This window comes from Takifugu flavidus, chromosome 11 (genome assembly GCF_003711565.1).
Source record: "Takifugu flavidus isolate HTHZ2018 chromosome 11, ASM371156v2, whole genome shotgun sequence".
Taxonomy (NCBI): domain Eukaryota; kingdom Metazoa; phylum Chordata; class Actinopteri; order Tetraodontiformes; family Tetraodontidae; genus Takifugu; species Takifugu flavidus.
The window spans coordinates 12,940,814-12,958,236 of record NC_079530.1 but is presented as its reverse complement, the minus strand read 5'-3'; the positions used below and the strand labels follow the sequence as shown (position 1 = coordinate 12,958,236).

The 17,423-nt window shown below is 47.5% G+C and overlaps 1 protein-coding gene across 1 annotated transcript in view; it reads left to right on the top strand.

The window, feature by feature from the left end:
- LOC130534291 (collagen alpha-1(XIX) chain) overlaps positions 1-17,423 on the top strand; it is a 67,972-nt gene that overhangs the window by 29,322 nt on the left and 21,227 nt on the right. The window contains exons 17-25 of the mRNA XM_057048318.1: positions 6,695-6,739; positions 10,748-10,792; positions 10,868-10,912; positions 12,173-12,205; positions 15,724-15,762; positions 15,848-15,889; positions 16,356-16,391; positions 16,619-16,663; positions 17,238-17,273. Coding sequence (XP_056904298.1) covers positions 6,695-6,739; positions 10,748-10,792; positions 10,868-10,912; positions 12,173-12,205; positions 15,724-15,762; positions 15,848-15,889; positions 16,356-16,391; positions 16,619-16,663; positions 17,238-17,273 — 366 coding nt within the window. The remainder of the gene's footprint in view (positions 1-6,694; positions 6,740-10,747; positions 10,793-10,867; positions 10,913-12,172; positions 12,206-15,723; positions 15,763-15,847; positions 15,890-16,355; positions 16,392-16,618; positions 16,664-17,237; positions 17,274-17,423) is intronic.

Genomic DNA, 17,423 nt, shown 5'->3' with positions numbered 1-17,423 from the left:
CTGAATCCTGCAGCCCGAGTATTTCTCACACTTTCAGAGATTGCATCGCTTCTGGCTACAGCCGCTCGGGGTTTTAAAAGTGTTTAGAAAATGGCCACCTCGATCAAGGTTTAGGTGGAGATGCTTTGAACTTTGAGCAATCTCCACAATTGTGAGAGTGGATGGAAGTGCTAAGGTGTGCTCCGGGCCTACGCGGGCACAGCCGCTCTGCACCACACACACACACACAAAAAAAAGAGATGGTGTTGCTGTGGGTCATAATCCGGCACCTTGATGCAGGTTTACCAAAAGCAAGATATCTGGGATGGAAGCAGGCTTCCTGAGTAGCCCTCATGTGGAGAAAGGGAGGGTGGAGGAATGAATGTGTGTGTCTGTGTTTGGAGAGGATTGGGGGGGGGGGGTAGCCATGGATGCAGCAGAACACAGAGGCGCAGTAGTGGGAGGCTGAATCACTGAGCAGCACAGCGTTGCAGCCTACCGTCCATATTGGGATTTTTTTCTCACTTCGCCCCTCAGCCTGTGACCAATTTAGATACATTCGTCTGCGTCCACTTTTAATGGCATGCGAGGGAGCGCGCTTCATATTATACAGATGGCGGTGTGCGGGACCTCGGTGTAATCTGTTATGCATGGTGAGTGATATGAAGCCTTGCCGAGGGCTACAGTTCCCCGAGTCAGTGCCCTGTGGATCTTTGCGCAGCGTATTCTCTCTGAACTCAAATATTTGGTTTGTAAAATGAACCAGGGTTTATTGAAAGTCGATTTCCAGCCTTTCCCATTCACTTGTTGGATAATGCATTAATGAAACACTCTGTGTCTGTAAACATAGGGGGAGCCACTCCAAATGAGTAATGCCTCCAGAGAAGTCCAGATGAGACTGAAATTTCCAAGAGCCAAGACTAATAACAGCATCCATTAGAAGATGAGAACATTCGAGCAGCCTATGCCAGCCTAGCAGAAAACTGATGTGGTAGGCTGGGAGGTTGCACGGAGACATTGTGCAGACATCCGGCTGATATGTGGGAATTGAACACATCATTTAATACAGATTTACTGTTCTCCACATAAAAATGCAAATTCAAGCCACATCATCATCGGTCCTCTTTCCCCTCTTGAGCAGTTGTTAAAGTCAATGAGCTCTTAAAAGTTGCTAAAGAGAAACAGCTCTGTGAAGATGCGTCCGACGGCTCCTTAGGGGACAGCCTTTTCTGCAGACATGTCCCCAATGGATTTTGCATGCCTGCTTTTGCAACCAGTGCTTGCATACATTGCAGCAGCAGAACGCCGGTGTTTGCTGAAATGGCTCCAAGCGTGGTCGTTTTCTGCATTGGCGCGCGGCACAAGTGTACCCTTGTAGTGCCACCTGTGTCCATTTTGCATTATGTGGCCGTTGAAAAGAATCAGAACGCCGCATGGAAATGACTGTCGCTCACTCCCTCTCAACGCAGCCTTTTGCTCTCCACGATTGAGTTTGACTCTCATCATTGTGAACCCGCCTCGGAGAAATATCCTTTACCGTATTCAGCGCCTTATTGCCGGGCTGCCTAATTAGGCATGGTACCAAACACTCATACATTCATGCGCCGGGGACGTCGATCCGCTCAGAGAGAGCCTGCAATGCACAAATGTTGCGGTGAAGCTAGTTTGCCATCTAGTGGCGCTGGTGAACAATCGCCTTCCAGCCCGGTAGGATTGCGGGGGTTGGGTCCTCGTGAGTAAAGCCTTCATGGAACGCCTCTGCCAAGACACTATAGGCGCTGCCTCGGCCAGCTGAGCTGTGTCTCAAGTCGGCCAGTGTCAGCCGTCTCTATATAGGTCCCTGAATATTTAGATGGCTGGCAGTTAAAGGGACCATTGTGTGCCACTCAGAGTGGCGAAAAATGCTAAGCTGCATTTGAGCCCCTGCCAGGCAGCTGTCGGCTTTGCCGTTCTCCTCTTGCCCCGTCCGCTCTTCTTAACCCTCAGTAAACAACTGGAACAAATCCTATTTTATTGAGGCTTTTACCAAGTGCAAGAGATCCCTGCAGCCCCAGCGCCTAAGCATTTTCTGAGCTTGTGCGGTGTCCTAAGATGCCATCCAACAAGGCCAGTTAGAAGCAGGGAATTTGCACTTTCTGTCTCTAATTGGATTCTTAATCAGGCGCTGGAGAAGCCGCCGTCTTTGCAGCCTGTTTTGTGACATTTCAAGCGAGCAGATAAATCGATATTTACCTCGGGCAGGCAGACAGCTGACTTGACACAGTGAAAACTGGTTTGTGAGCGCGGTTTCAAGTACAGCATCTCAAGCCGAATTGTTGATTTGAGCTTGATGAATATTTACCCAGCCTCCCAGCAGAAATGTGCCCGATATTTCATAGCCAGCAGTCAGATAAATGGCCTTGCATCAGTGCTAGAGGTTGCATCTCCATGTTGTTTTTCTGTTCAAAAACACCTCAACGATACAGCTGAGGTCATTAACGCAACATTTATGTTATCTTTTCCCGTTTTTCCCATCTTGGCTGATGCTGAAAAAGCATTTGCATGAGATAAAAGCTGACATTTGCGAATTAATTGCGAAATAAATTAAGGGCTGAAGGTCATGCAAATCACAAACACGTGGCAATCGGCCTGATTTAAGGTCTGAGTTGCGGATCAGATGCATGTAATTCTCCACGGTGCATCCTTGACATACAACGAAGAGACAAGGGGTTTCTCTTTGGAAAATGTTCTGACATGATGCACTGCGGCAAACTCTTAAGTTCCGAACCCCTGAATAATTTGTTGAAAATTCTCTCTTCGCTTTATTAACCGCCGCTCCCCACGTCACACTTTGTTATAGCACTTGCCATACCCGCCTGCCATGCAAATACAGCCGCCGCTGGACGCACTGTGGTCCAGTTAAAGGTTGCACAGCCGCCGGAGGAAGGCTCAGGTGGCTGGAGTACCCGTCCCCAGAGGGAGAAGGGCCTCCTGTCAGGCAGAAAGTGTGGGAGTGGCAGGTGAGTTTTCCAGTTGGAAAAGGTCATCTCTCCCGCGATCTCCTTAATGCCATTTCAGAGGCTTCCCGGACGTCGACCTATGACATCACGTGTCAGACAAGCAGAGGGGAAAGAGCTGAATGGTGTAGTGTATGTTTTTGGTGCAAATAAACAGTCACGAATGTGAACTATTTAAGATGGAACCTACAGAGAAATGTTTGTTTTTTCTTTTATTCTCATTATACTCTCATCTGAACCTTGACCTACAACTCTATTTCTAAGAGTCAGAGTAGCCTAGTTGTTTTAGCCGAGTCAAAATTCAAACAGGTTGAAGCTGCGAGTACCACCAAGCTGTCAATGCATATAAAAAGATGAAACCCACCATCATGTTGGCTGGCTGTGTACTAGCTTAAACTTCCTGGGGTGTTCATTTCAGAAGGATCCTCCAGCTTATCGGCTGACCCCTCTTGACAAGGGCATTTGTCAGGTGGCTTATGAGGCTCTTTGATGGTATATCTGCTTTATTGCTAGAACTCTCGTGGTTTTTTTGCTCTAACCGCCGCCGTTATCGAGTCGTACGCACAGCGTCTCGGGAAACGTGTTGACATTTGGGATCAACATCACAGAAGCGTCGTAAATGATGCCTCCGCCGCGCGTTGCTGTTGACTTTGCTTTTAGATTCAGGCTTACGCTGCGGGACTGAGAGCGGTCCCACGCCTGCGCCTGACTTTAACGCTTTGCAGCCCAGAGATGCGGCGCCAGCTGAGGCTCGGATCCTCGAGGATTAAGTCTGGGGTTCAGAGAACGCTGCTGGTCTCCTCACCAGAGCTCAAATTTGTATTCACTCCAGACCAGAATTGAATCTGGAATTATTTTGTATGCTCATCACAGTCCTCTGCGATTTTTTAGGTACTGAATGCGTTTGGTCTCGCCGGTTCCATCTCTCGTTTTGGCGTGAATCGTTTTCCTTTACTGCCTTTCTTGTCCTGTTCTTTCTGTCTTTCCTCTCAAGCTTGTCTTCCTCCATTCTTCAGCCTCAATCTAATTTGCTACAATGACCTGGAGGAGGACTCCACGCCCACCGCGGTGCTCAAATGATAATCACGCACCGGGATGTTGTCAAATTTATAGGACACTGAGCGTTGCATAGCAACATATAGCCGGGGTGATCTAACAGGAGCTGGGAGTCGGGTGAGAGGAAAAGCAGGTCGAGTGACAGGAGACAGGAGAAGAGATTAGAAGGAAAACAAGAGGCTGCAGAGACGGATGAGTCGGAAGTAAGAGATACACAAAAGGAGAGATAAATGGGACATGGGGGAAAAATGGGAATGGGAAGTTTGCTCGGCTGAAACAAATGAACGGCACACTTGGCTGCTCGTGTCGGCTGCCAGTCAGGTTACAATTGTTTATGTTGACGTGCGTTACACACGTGCGTTACACGCGGTTCGAATCTACACACAGAAGCATAACAGGAATCAAAGCTTTTAACGGCATTTAAAATGTTGATAGGAAGTAAGGAAATGCCAGCGCCTCGCATTTTCTCTCCCATTCTTCATGAAGAACGCGTCGCCTCCACTGACTGCGTTTCCATGGATGCCGCGTCTATGTTTTGTACACTTTAACAACAGTATAGACCACACATAACACAGCTTAATGGACTAATATGGTAAAGTTAGAGGAAAATAAAGTCTCTGACCCTAGAGTAATTTCCATATATGAATAATTCATATAGAATTCTAGTGAAGCAACACTATGCTACATCAGTGTCAGTGTTGCAGTACAATAGTGGTCATTACAGTACAATTAAATAATAACTAAGGCTCCACAACTTCAGTGCAGAATTTGTTCATAATTTAAACTACACCTTTGAACAGCGTGCAGGGTGTATTAGTTACTGCTGTAACAAGGTAATATGAGAGGAGGTGCATTTCTATGGAACAATGCTAATCCATTATGAATAAATAATAAAGCATTGTGGGCAGCGCAGTGGTTAGTGTGGCGAGAAGGCTCTGGGTTCAAACCCCCTGGAGGGAAAGGGCTTTTATGTGTGGAGACGTGAGGCACGTTCTCCTCATGCATTCAGGTTGGTACGTGAATTAAGGTTCATCCTTGTGCACTGGCCCTGTGCTGCTAAGGTGGAAGGGATAGAAAACGAGCCAGTCGAGGAGACGTTCTCATGGAAATATCTATGAGCTACTCGGGATGATGGCGCATGAAATATTCATTAGCTAAATTGTGTGTCTGCGTGACCTGCTCGTGTTGTCGAGTTCACGGGAGAGAAGAAGGGCAGCAACAAAGGTTAAGAACAGAACAAGCGCTCTGTTGTATCTGCGAACATCAAAATGAAATGGTTCTTTCGTTGGGAGAAAGATTTTTTGAAAAGAAAAATGCAGAGAAATAAAGTAATATATAGAAATGAGCCTCTCACACAGCAACATTTCAACATGTTTCTCCTGTATAATGTAACATCCCTCGACAGAAGGGAAAGGTTTCGAGCCGCAGAGGCTCTTTCAACCTCTCTCCTCCTGAAGGTAGCATTCATTTCATCTCGCCTCAAACGAGGGCCCCATCAGACGCAAAAAAAAAAAAAACCTGGCAAATAGGCCAAATTATCTGGACTTACAGATGTTGAAAAGATGCTGGCCGCGGCCGGCTCGCTGCATCAAACATCCACGCTGGCTCAGCCGCATCATTAGGGTTAATGTTGACCCCGCTGCACCTCCGCGTCGGCTTCCCGTAATTTGCGGGAGCCAAACAGACGGCGGAGCGCACGGGCCCGAGCAGATGATTAAAGGCAGCGTTTCTCGGGGAGGAACTCCTTCGCCTTTGTTGCGGGCAAACTCTCATGTCAAACTCGACCCAGTTAATCAAAGGCTGCGACGCGCCGAGTGTCACAGGGACGAATCGAGGTGTCGCTCTGCGACGCGCGACACTTTTTTTCTTTGCTTTTGCCAGCCGAAGAATCTCTGATAAATAAGACAGGGCGTTGTTGTGTTTCAGTACAGGCGCCGCGTCACCACGGAGCTCCCAGTACAGGGAGGTAATCACATTTAGGAGTCGTTTAGGTTTCTGGATCATTTCTATTCTTCGGTGTTGTTTGCGCGGCCGTAAAGTGAAGTGAGCTCCAAGCGCAGAGGGGGGGATAAATAACCGTCTCCTGACGCTGGAAATTTTGCATCTGTCTTTCTAATTTCAGGCGCCTTTTTATGGAACACAAACAGTGATGTGTTGCCAGTTTATAGGCCGGCCGTGAGGATGTCCAGAGAGCTACATCCTCTTTCCTGGCAAGGACACAAACACTTATGATGTAAATTACTCCGACTTTGGTTTGCTTTAGATGGCAGTACATCTCATTAAGATGTCGGCTTTTCATGATTTGCGGACTTTTCAAGCGCTCGGGCTCATTTTTTTGCGGCGCAAATACTAAATAAAGCTAAGTAGCCGCTTCATCCCGGCCTGAATTTGCATTGCTGGACGCTGCTGGCAGCCTCAGTGGTTCGCAGCCGTCCGCGGGTTGATTAATGCGCCGGAGGATTCACACAGCTGGAAAGGAGGCAGTAAACCAGAGGGGGGGCGACAAAGACGAGCGGGCCACACGAGGTGCAGCAATTAAGCTGTTTTCTTGTTGTTAATTAAAAGCAAATTAGAGGGAGATGCTAGTCTTAATGACTGACAGAACCGAGCCCAGATCCACCTGTTGTTTCATCCTCCCTCTTCTTTCCTTTTGCCTCTCCCAGGGACGCAGAGGGAAGACCGGGGAGCCCGGACCCAGAGGCCCACCGGTAAGACCGCCCACACACAACGCGCCACGACCCGGCACAGCATCCCCTCGTCCAGCTATACAGGCCCCCTGATAAAAGTTCACTGAGGAAGCTGTTGTCTAACAGCACGCCGCAGTCTAATTTTATCACCAGTGGAAAAAGATCAATTTCAATTTTCAGGTTTCCCTTCAGAATTAGGACACCCGTAAATGGGCCCATGTAAAACTATCACGGTGTCACATTTGCTTTAATATGCAAATCGTTAGACGAGATGTATGTCGCATCTTTAAAAGAGACATCAGCGCTGTATCGATCTTTAAATCCGTCTCCCCTCCATCTCCCCGTTTGGCTGTAAACAGGCTCCATTATTAGCACCCATCCACCACGGGTCCATTAAGGTAGCCCTTAAGAATGCCGGTATTAATCAGTGGAGCAAGTCTGTCTTCAGGCTCCATTGACTCTTTGAATTATGGTCGCTGTGGCTCGCGGACCAATCACACACCCAGTTCAGTGACCCCTACACCGGAGGTCACAAACGCCACGTGTTATGAGACAGCTTGTCAAACTGCTACCTGCTCTGGAGGGTGTTTGGGAGTCGCACGAGGCCGATGCTTCTGGCCTCTCGTTATTTTCATGCCTTACTGCCTTGATTAAACTCTCCATTAGGCTTTGTCCTCTTTCATTTCATTCAGAACCCCAGAAGTTTCTGTTCTTTTTCTCTCTCCATCATGGTTAATAGGTCCAATTATCTTTAGTATAATCGAGTTACTCACTGTTGGACGTCGCCCACGTGACTCAAAGAAGCCCCGACTCATGAAGTGGCAGGACGCAAAACAAGACCAAGGGTGCGGAAGGCGTGACATTTCTAAATGGCAGCGCCCTTAGCACGCACCAGCTTCGCCTCTGTCCCCGGGTATTGGCATTTGTGAGTCACCTGTTTTGCTGAGGTAGATCTCAGGGGCGACATCATCCATTCGGAACACATACCGGGGCATCGCTTTATCTTCTCTCCGCCACTGGCAGCAGGACATGCTTGCAGTTAAGGGGACGGCAGTTATGTCTCAAAGTCAAATTAGTCCTCCGAGGGAGGAGAACGAAGGGCGGCGCAACGAAGACGCGCTCAAAGACGTTCCAGAGGACGCCGATGGTCAAGCGTGACGGTTTTCAAAACAACAAGATTGGGCTGCATGAATAATTCGAAAGGAAAACCGGTTTAATCATCTTTGATTAGCTCTTTTATCCCCCCTTTTTTTTCCAAACGGACTCTTTGGTGGCTTGTGATTGCGCCGTCCCCTCAGGAAACTTTGAAAGTGTCACGACGTTATTCCTTCTCACGCCCAGTCTTGGCACATGTCACTGCTCGATATCTTCATTCGATGATCCTTCCCCCGCTCTAAATGGCGCCTGAGCAGCGTTCACAGATTGGCCAGGCCTTTAATCACCTCCGTCGGGTTGTCTTTATGCAGGTGCACCAACTTGGCCCTGGTCGTCCCAGACACACGTCTTGGTGACACCCTGTCCTTGACCGGCCACTTTGCGCTTGCAGCCAGGGGCGGATCGCTTACGTCGGAAATGGCACCTCTCCGTCAATCGCTGCCTCTCCGCTGTGCAAGTTAAATAGCTGTTTCCACCTTTCGGCCCCCTGCAGCGTGCCACAGCGCAGCGTGACTTGGTTCCCACACTCCAAATAGACAGATGGTCATTATGTACAGCGATTTTGCAGGGGGGAAAGTTAAAAAAAAGGAGGGAGGGTGCAATCATTTTCATGAACCCCTGGGGTGCTGTAGCTTCTCAGTCTCACATGAGCTGCGCTGCGTATAAAACTCCGCTACGGCCCGCCAACAGATGCCTGACCGTCTCCGCTGCCTTTCCCTTTGACGTCCTTTTTTCCAATTCCATTGTCATCCGGCTCGCTGTTGAATAAGGTTGTTGAATGCCTCTATTCATCTGTTGTGCGGGCATACTGCTGCTACCTGTGTGACTCAGACAATAGATATTCTTCCTCTAAGATGGTCAACCTTGAGAATAGAAAGTAAACCATGTAAAGACAAAACCCACTGAACCTCCATTCCCAAGAAAGGGAATAACAGGATGTCTAATGAAGACAGAATTGAATAACATGCTGCACAAAAGGTGTCGGTGTTTCAATTTCCTCCGGTTTTCTCCTCCTGAAGTATCTGGATCATGTCTACTCTCCCATCTCGGTTCCAATAAATGGTGCTCCTTTTGTGCGCCCGTGCGTCAGCACGAACCTGCCACGCTATCAGCGTGCACAGGCACGGTGCAGACGTTCATCTGAACCTTGTCTTTGCCACGTTCCACTTGTCTTCTTCATTAGGAACTCATGCTAAGTCTGGAGGCAAGGTTAATCTTCTGTCAACACGACTGCTTCATATTACTTCTTATTAGTATTCAGGGAACAGGAAAGGCCCGGAATGTGAGGAACCAACGCTCGGTCAGATCTGGGAAACACTTTCCACAAACAGTAACAACAGAGTGGCATCAGAGATCCTCTATAGCCTCAGATGCTGCCCAGACAAACCGCAGCTCGTGCAAACATCTGTGCGAGCGGATCCCCGGCTGCTCGGCAGAGTGTGAGTGTTTCGGAGCTGGGGGGGGCTTTAAGGGATGTCTGCGCTGAATGATGTGCCAAGAAGCGAATGCTCTCATGAATCACATCTCCACGGCTGGATCTCCCGCTGACTGACTCAAACGGGCTCCGACTGAACGCCGCAGACGCCGACGGGGGGGCGGGGCGAGACGCAGGCGGGTTTAATTGCAGTTTGATGACCAGCAGCATCTCAAAGTCAACGCCGCCCCTCAGGTTTCCACAGGCAGGCAGGTTATCGTGCACGTCGTGGCGTAAGCGCCGATAATCTGGTTAAATAAATGCCACCCTGCAGTAAATATCATCTGAAGGGGTTTAGAACTTGTTAAATACCCCTCTGACAAATCACCCTGAACCATCTTAAGTGGAGATTTAACGATAATGAGGGTGGAATTTGTTGCTGCCGCGGTGCCAGAGCACGATTTGCACGTCATTCAGCTCAGCCACAGCAGCAGTTTCATATAATAGTTCCTTTGACATCCAGTAACAGACAGAAACGATATTCGTCTGTGCTACATTCCTCTAATGACTCCAGTTCATTTGTCTGTGCCGTGCTTGGTTGTACCTTCCACTTAATAGCAGCTCTTAATTCTCTATGACAACAGCAAAGCCAGCTTCCAAAATAATGAATCGTGGCTGTTAGCGGGTAGAATTAATTGGGAGACACGCTGAGACGGAACATCGCCGAGTGTTTGGAAAAGTCCAGGTGCTGCTAAGGAGGCGCGCAAACACGCGTCCTCGGATTGACAAACAGATGCTCGAGAATCTCTGAAGCATCACCTGAAATATTCATCCGGGCCACAGACAGCGTTGGGCTTTTGGCGTCCCTTTGTTGTTTTCTGCGTGGCGTGTGATCCTTTCAGGGGAGAAAGGAAGGAAAAAACCAACAACAGCGACCAAGAAAAATCTGTTTCAGCTTTATAAAATGTGCCAGGAGATGTGAAATCACGCCTCGTGCGTTAGCTTAATTATTCTCGCCACTCCTGCTGAGCAGCTAGAATAATAGCCTGTAATGAGAAAAGTGAGAAGTGCAGTAAGTGTGAGAGTCTGCCGAGCATTTAGGAAAATTCTCCCCATTTCTTCTAAGAACTGCCTCCACCAATACGTGCACGTTGGCTTTCCAGCCAGACGTAAATAACAGCGGTCTTATTAAATGCCCTCCTTGGAGCTCTGCAGCAGTCATCAAGTGCCATCTTTTGGCAGCCTGGGGAATGGGTCTGGTAGGAAAATGGTGGAAAATGCTGCAGTGTAACAGAGGCTGCAGCTTTTCATTACGCTGCACATCACAACATAATCGCGCCGTTATTTGCTGCATGATTAAGAACAGCTGCACGTTTCCGCTTATTTGCCCCGAGCGTTGCCTATTACTGCCGCGCCTTGGCTGCCGGTCACTGTCTCCAATCTGCTCTCTTCTCTCACAGGGTGGGATCGGAGCCGCCGTGGAAAAGGGGGAGAAGGGAGATCCCGTATGTATTTTCCCACCGCTGTGACATTTACCACACTGTTGCATTAGAGTCATTAACAGAGGCGTTCTGCCACAGGGTCAGCCGGGTGCTGCAGGTACCAGCGGAGTGAAAGGACAGAAAGTAAGTGACACCGGCGTGAGGTGCTCGACACACTCTGGTTGCATTTGTGCTTCATTGTCTGCTCACAGGAAGAAGAGGGAGGAAGTTTAAACGATGCTGGTATCCATCAAAATTCCTCCGAGTTCCTTTTCCCTCCTAAACCTCATGCAGAACTTGTGTTTAGCGATTCCACCACATCTTGAATCAATGGACATGATTCAGTTTAAAATTGCACCCGATACGTGTCCATTTTCGGTATTCTGTGTTGAGGGAAGGAACGATAAACATCAAAAACAGATATATACATCAAAGCTTTCATGAAAGAAACCCTCCTTCCCACAGTCTGAGCAACATCGTGCTCGCCTCTTTCTCTGCACGCTTCAGCGCCCATCAGCCACAACCTTGGGCACGATGGCTTCCTCTCACCCCTAATTGCATGTGTTGATTGCATTTAAAACATTAAACGCCTTAATTACAAAGATATGTCACATGTTATTGCGTTACATCTGACAGCCCCATTTTATATTTTACATAATTATCCCCATTTGTGTCAGCTCAATTTTTTTTTTTTAAAAAAAAGCATAATTAAGGTTGTTGTTGGTCCCTAATTTGTAAAAAAAGAAAAGTTTTTTGAACTTTATATCGTACTGCCGCTAGCGCAGCTACAAACATCTTGGCCACATTTTTTACGCTGGAGATGAGTTTTGAGAACTTAATTGAAGCCTTGAGCATCTATATTCTGGGGTTTTATGGTGTTGGAATCTGTGATTCACCATCATTTTGATCTTGGATGGAGATGAGATCGTTATTTGTTGATCGTGTTAATAATTTAGACGGTTGGCTGTGTATTGTCAAGCCGACATTCCCCAAATGCCTTTCGGTGGTTCGCACAGTAGAGTCGCAGCTGCAGTGCTTTATGTTCCTGTTTTATTCCACAGTTACAGCTTTTAAATTTTCAATGGGAGAACAGAGGCTTCGGAATGTAATGTGCCACGATTACGAGCCTTCCATAAGCAGCAGTTGTGCTGTAACCACAGTTACGCTGCGTACATGATGCATGTGAAACGTAATTCCTGAATATTCTTCTTTCTGTTCTTTATGCTGTCCCACTCCTCCTCCTTTCCTGTTTTAAAATCCTATGGCTCTGTTTGAGATGTGAGGTTACTGTGGGAAACTTGTCCGATTTAATACTACACCTTTTTTTCCCTTCTTTTCTCAGCCTTTTTGACCATGTTCTCATATCTGCTGTGATTTGATACTGTGTTCCTCTGGTGTTTCCAGGGGGATGTCGGCCCTCCCGGCCCTCCAGGTCCTGTAAGTACAATGTCAGAGTGAGAGCCCATCTCATAGACCACCCGTCACTTCCAACTAGTCGGGTTTTTGCTTACTCCGGATCATGTTCCCTCCTTGAAAACAACAACAGAAAAATGTGCTTGCTTTGCTTCATCTAACTTGCCAGTGAAAATGTCAGAACCGTGCACGCTAGCACGATGCTCGCGTTCGTCTTTGAAAGCTGTGAGCAGGAAAAAGCAGCGGCCTTGCATTGTTTACCTCTGTCGCATTCATTTACCGCCAACATGGTGGAATATCATCGCGAGGCTGATTTTCACTCCTCGCCTGCAGGTTTGCTCTATCTTCAAACGCCCAGGGTTTTTTTTTCTTTTGTATAAAAAAATAGCCCTTTCTCTGCACCAACAGGGTGGGTTTTTGATAAGAGACACACAAACACCGGTTTCAAAGCAGTTTGGAACTGTTGAAATGAATTTCTCAGGGAGGGAAAAAACAAAGGCTTTTTTTCCTTTATGTTCGGCTCCACTAATGGCGTGAGGCTGATAGCCTTGTAACAGTAATTGGCAGAGCCGCGTGGCCTCCGCAGACGTATCCGTTGCCTGAGATATATTTGGGTGACCCTCCGTTCATTTAGCCATGTAGCTGAAGCGACAGCTCCGCGACTGTCTGCCATCATCAAATCCTTCAAAATCTGGGATCCACCAACTTATTGTGCGAGGTGGCAGCGTTTCCGCCTGCAAGGCAACAGGAGCAGCAGGAGGAACAAGCAAACCTTTCTCGTGCGGCCATTAAAAGTGGCGAACCGCCATCTCGCCCGTCTAGCGTCGGATTAAAGCCGAGCTTTTGCCACCCACTGATGCCGGGTTTTACTGTGAAACATCTGCGACTGAGTCACCGCGGGCCTCGCGGCCCATAACCCCCTTCGTCATTTTCATCTCGCAACTGTAAATTAGAGAAATTATCAGAGGTCAACAATTGTGTAACAGTTTAGATTACAGCCGGCGCGGCCGAGCGTGAGCACTGTAATTCAACCGTGTAGTGACAGAGTGCTTTTGTAAACACAATTACAACACACAGGGAATAATGATGGCTTCCAAAGCCTATAATTGCCATACATATACAGTATTTAATTATTATCTGGGATCAACACAACACACTGTACTGTCTATACACACTCTGTCCAATAAAACAAGCGTCATTTCACTTCCATTGGATGCTCACTGCAGTGATGAATAGGCTCGGCCGGCAGATTAGTTAAGCCTAAACTGATGCCGTCGGTAGGTTCTCGTTTCTCAAACAAACACGTCGGCCCGAATGCTGGTTAAGAACCATCCAACGAACATGGAGCTCACTTAGACCTGTGGCGAGACCTCGCCGTAGGGTATCGGCGGTGGCGCTCCCAGCCGTGTGTCTGACTGAAAATGAGCGTTTGATGGGATGGGAACTCTGAATCTGCTGATCTGAATGAAAAGGATTCAGGTTGCCATGAGCATAACGAGGCAGATTATAGAGCGAGGATCAACCCGAATCAAGCCAATGTCCTATTAAGACTCATTAGGATGGGCTGGGGGAGCGGCCCGACCCGCCCAGCATCAACGCAAGATCTTGGCGGAGCATTAGTGCAACTCTGGATGGGAATAAATGCCAGGGAAGCTCATCAAAAGGATTCCATGGCGAATGTCTGCCATACTCAAAGCCAATGGCGGTCCAACTAAATATTAGAGAATTTGTTGTTTTGTTTTCCTTTCATTTTCTATTAGCTAACAGCTATTCCCAAAACCGGCAGGGCTTGTTTTACCGTTGATTTTGGCGAGTTGTCTCTTCTCCTCTCCAACGGGGAGCGGATGATAAATGGTCAGTAAAATCCCAAACACTCCGTTGTGCTCATTCTTGCGTGCTGAGGTATCGGCTGTCCAGGATATCGGAGATGTTTACTGTAGCACACCGCAGAAGGGAAAACATCAGTCATTTGATAAATGAGGCTCTTTAGATGTTTAGCGCCCGCCTCCGCCTGTGCTCTTTGCCTTTCCGTGGCAAATAATTTTGGCAGTTAAGCACCGATTTCCCTTGCACAGCAGATCCATGCGTTCAGATCATTACCCTCTTCATAAACCCCTGTTTATTAGCAGAGGTCTCCTTCCTACAGGCCATCACATCCCATCATTACTCTTAAAAGTCGCCGCTTTTCAGCTCGGAACTCTTCTTCCTTGCTCTCAGTCTGCATTTCGAATGAATATGTTAAGATGAGCAAAGGATATGAGGCAAAGTTATAAAGCGATAGAGGCTTTGGGCTCGGTCACAAAGGCGCGGGGAAGGCGCTGCTCTGCATTTGAGACGAGGAAGCCGTCAGTAACGAGTGTCTGCAGGTTGGAGGTTGAATGATTATGCAGACGCTCCACTGCTGCAGTCTGACTGAAGGTTACTCTGGGCCCCCAGTAATGCTCCCCAAAGTGCTCGCGATCAATAACAAAATAAGGACACGTGCGGCAAAGTTGGCTGAAGCTGGAAAACACAAGGTGAACCTCTGTAACCCCCCCTTCCTCCTTGCTTTCACCTCTACAGATGCTGCTTTTATCATTAAACCTAACCCACCCGAGGCTGAACGTTTATAGTGCTATACACACCGTCCTGGGGGGAATTCACAGATTAATGCATTTTGTCTGGAGACCGATTGGCTGACTTTACACCGGCCTCCCTTTAACGCCTTTTTTCTCCGTTTACAACGAATCGCTCCATATCAAAATTTGTAACGGCGTGCGCCAGCATCACCCGCTATTAACACACAATATGCTTCCAGCAGTGGAATGTGATCACCATCGGTCCAGCTATAGTAACACTCGCACCATGAGCCAATTTACGAACCCGTTTATTTTCTTTTTAGCTCGTTATAAAAATCAATTGTCAGCTGGAGTCCAGAGTTTCCTGTTTACACTCGCACTTACACTCATTTACCTACAGTAGATTTAAAGTGGAGTTCTAAATCACGCAGTGTTTTTTTCTCTTGACATCGACAGATAGCGCGTGCTCGCGTCCCGCGTCACACCTGTGATTTCACAGCACCCGTGTCAGATTCTCAGCACAAATGAGGGGTTTGATTCCTGCATTTTACGCCTGAGCAATCCCCCCGTTCCAAGCTCCGGTTTCCTTATTTAAATCAGGTTGTGTCCTTTGATTTGATCTCTGAAGGTATTTTCTGAGATTTAGTTAAGATATTTTAGGGGGTTTGGAGTCGAAGCACCTCAGTGCTCCTCACCTCTACCTTTGTGGGTGGAAGCTGACGCTTCTCCTGCGTCATATTGTGGCTGCTGCCTTGTGATTCTGCAGGAAGGCTCTGTTCCAAAGCCTCAAGAAAACACTGTTATTCTTCTCTTTCAACTTCAAAATGCCTCTTTTTTTAACGCAAAGGTAATAGAACCGCTCCGGATCACAGAGAGCTTTCACCACGAGTCTGTTGTTGGCTCACTTATGAGAATGAAGTAATTGCGGAGCTGTGGAGAGCGCTGGGAGAGCGCTGACGTCATTTCTTTTGTTTCCACCTGCAGGTGATGACAGCTCATGGCTTGAGACAGCTCTCTGGACCTGTAAGCATCCGTCCCAGCACACACGAGGTTTTCCACCGCTGGGTCTGCGACTCCTCCTCATGTGTTCTGCTTTCTGTTTGGGCAGGAAACAAAGGAGAGGACCCAAACGGGTGAAAAAGGAGATCTGGTAATTATTACCCTCCCGTCTCAACAAGCCTTATTTATGAAAATGTCTCCACGGCGCCAGGGAAAAATGTACATTTTTTTGCTTTCGACAAGTAGAATTTGGCCTCAGCCGGAGGACTAAATAAGTTACGAGGCACATAATATAACACTGGCAGCAAAGCTGAAAATAAAAACAGAAATTTAACACAGCAATGAAAGAGCTCTGAGACAAACATTGGACAAGTTTAACTAATATGGTGGCGAAATATGTCATAAATATGCTCTGATTATATTCACATTTCTTATAACAAAGGACCCAGCAGTGGAAATACTTTGTGTTTTTAACCTTCACATCATATGAAAGCCAACTTCTGCAAGATCCTTGAGGTCCAAACTTGCACCAGTCAGCAGGAGAAGTGTCTTACTTGACTCTTTTCTTTTATGCTCGCAAAAACATGATTGTTACCCATGTGCTCTGGATCCTGCAGGGTGAGAAAGGAGCTCAAGGACTGCAAGGCTTCAAGGTAACATTGTGTTATAAACTTCCATTTCAAGCACGCAGTAAATCAACAATCACCCTCTGGGCCAAAGAGGCAGAAAATACCCAGAATATAGTTATTAAGGTGTTATAAAGCAACATCCAATTGGTCTTGAGGCTTTGTAGAGTATCTCTTAGGAGAATGACTTAGAAAAATAATTTCTATTATTGTGTTGTACTTTCAACTTAATTCTGTTTTGGTGCTGTTAACAGGGAAACATGGGCTTGCCGGGAGCAAAGGGAGAACAAGGCCCAGAGGCAAGTCTTTACTCTACCTTTTTAATGTCAGCTGTGGTAATAAAGTGTAGAAATCAGCCAAATCGGGACCGAGGCGTCCGCTGTTTCCCTAACCGTACCATGGCCGGCCTGTTGCTCTGGAGTCCTGGCTGAGAGGCCGCTAGCATGCAAAGTTAACGCTGCTAACATCATTTCGGGGTCGTCGCGGCTGCAGGGCGACAACACAGGTGGCAAATCAGGGAAGGTCTGTTCTCGTGGAAGATTCGAATGTGCTGCGGCTGCTGGAGGCGCCAACCTTGTAAATACGATGTCATTGTCTGTCCGCGAAAACAAAGGCAGCAATTTTAAACACAATCAAGAGCAGAGCCGGCCGGTTATAAGCTTGTCTCTACATTAAAGCCGCTATTCTTATATTGGTGAATAAATTCAGACATTATCCGAGCAGCTATTCTCCTCAGTGGGCTCCCACTCTCCCTGCGTTTATTGGAAGTAGTGGATGCTGGACGTTTACATGACGCACAAACTAGATCCAGAGGAGGTTTCTGGTTACAGAGGTTTGATTTTTACATACTGTGTCTTTACTGTGTCTCAACAGGGAAAGACCGGCCTTCCGGGACTCCCAGGCGAGCCAGTAAGTCCACTGGACGCCGCTGCGTTCTCCCTGCTACCATTGCGAGGGAAAGATAGCAGCTAGGAGGAATAAAGACGAACCCAGAACTCTTACACACACCATCAGTAATGAAATTTAAGATTTAATTAGTGGAAAGAAGCAAATCTGAGC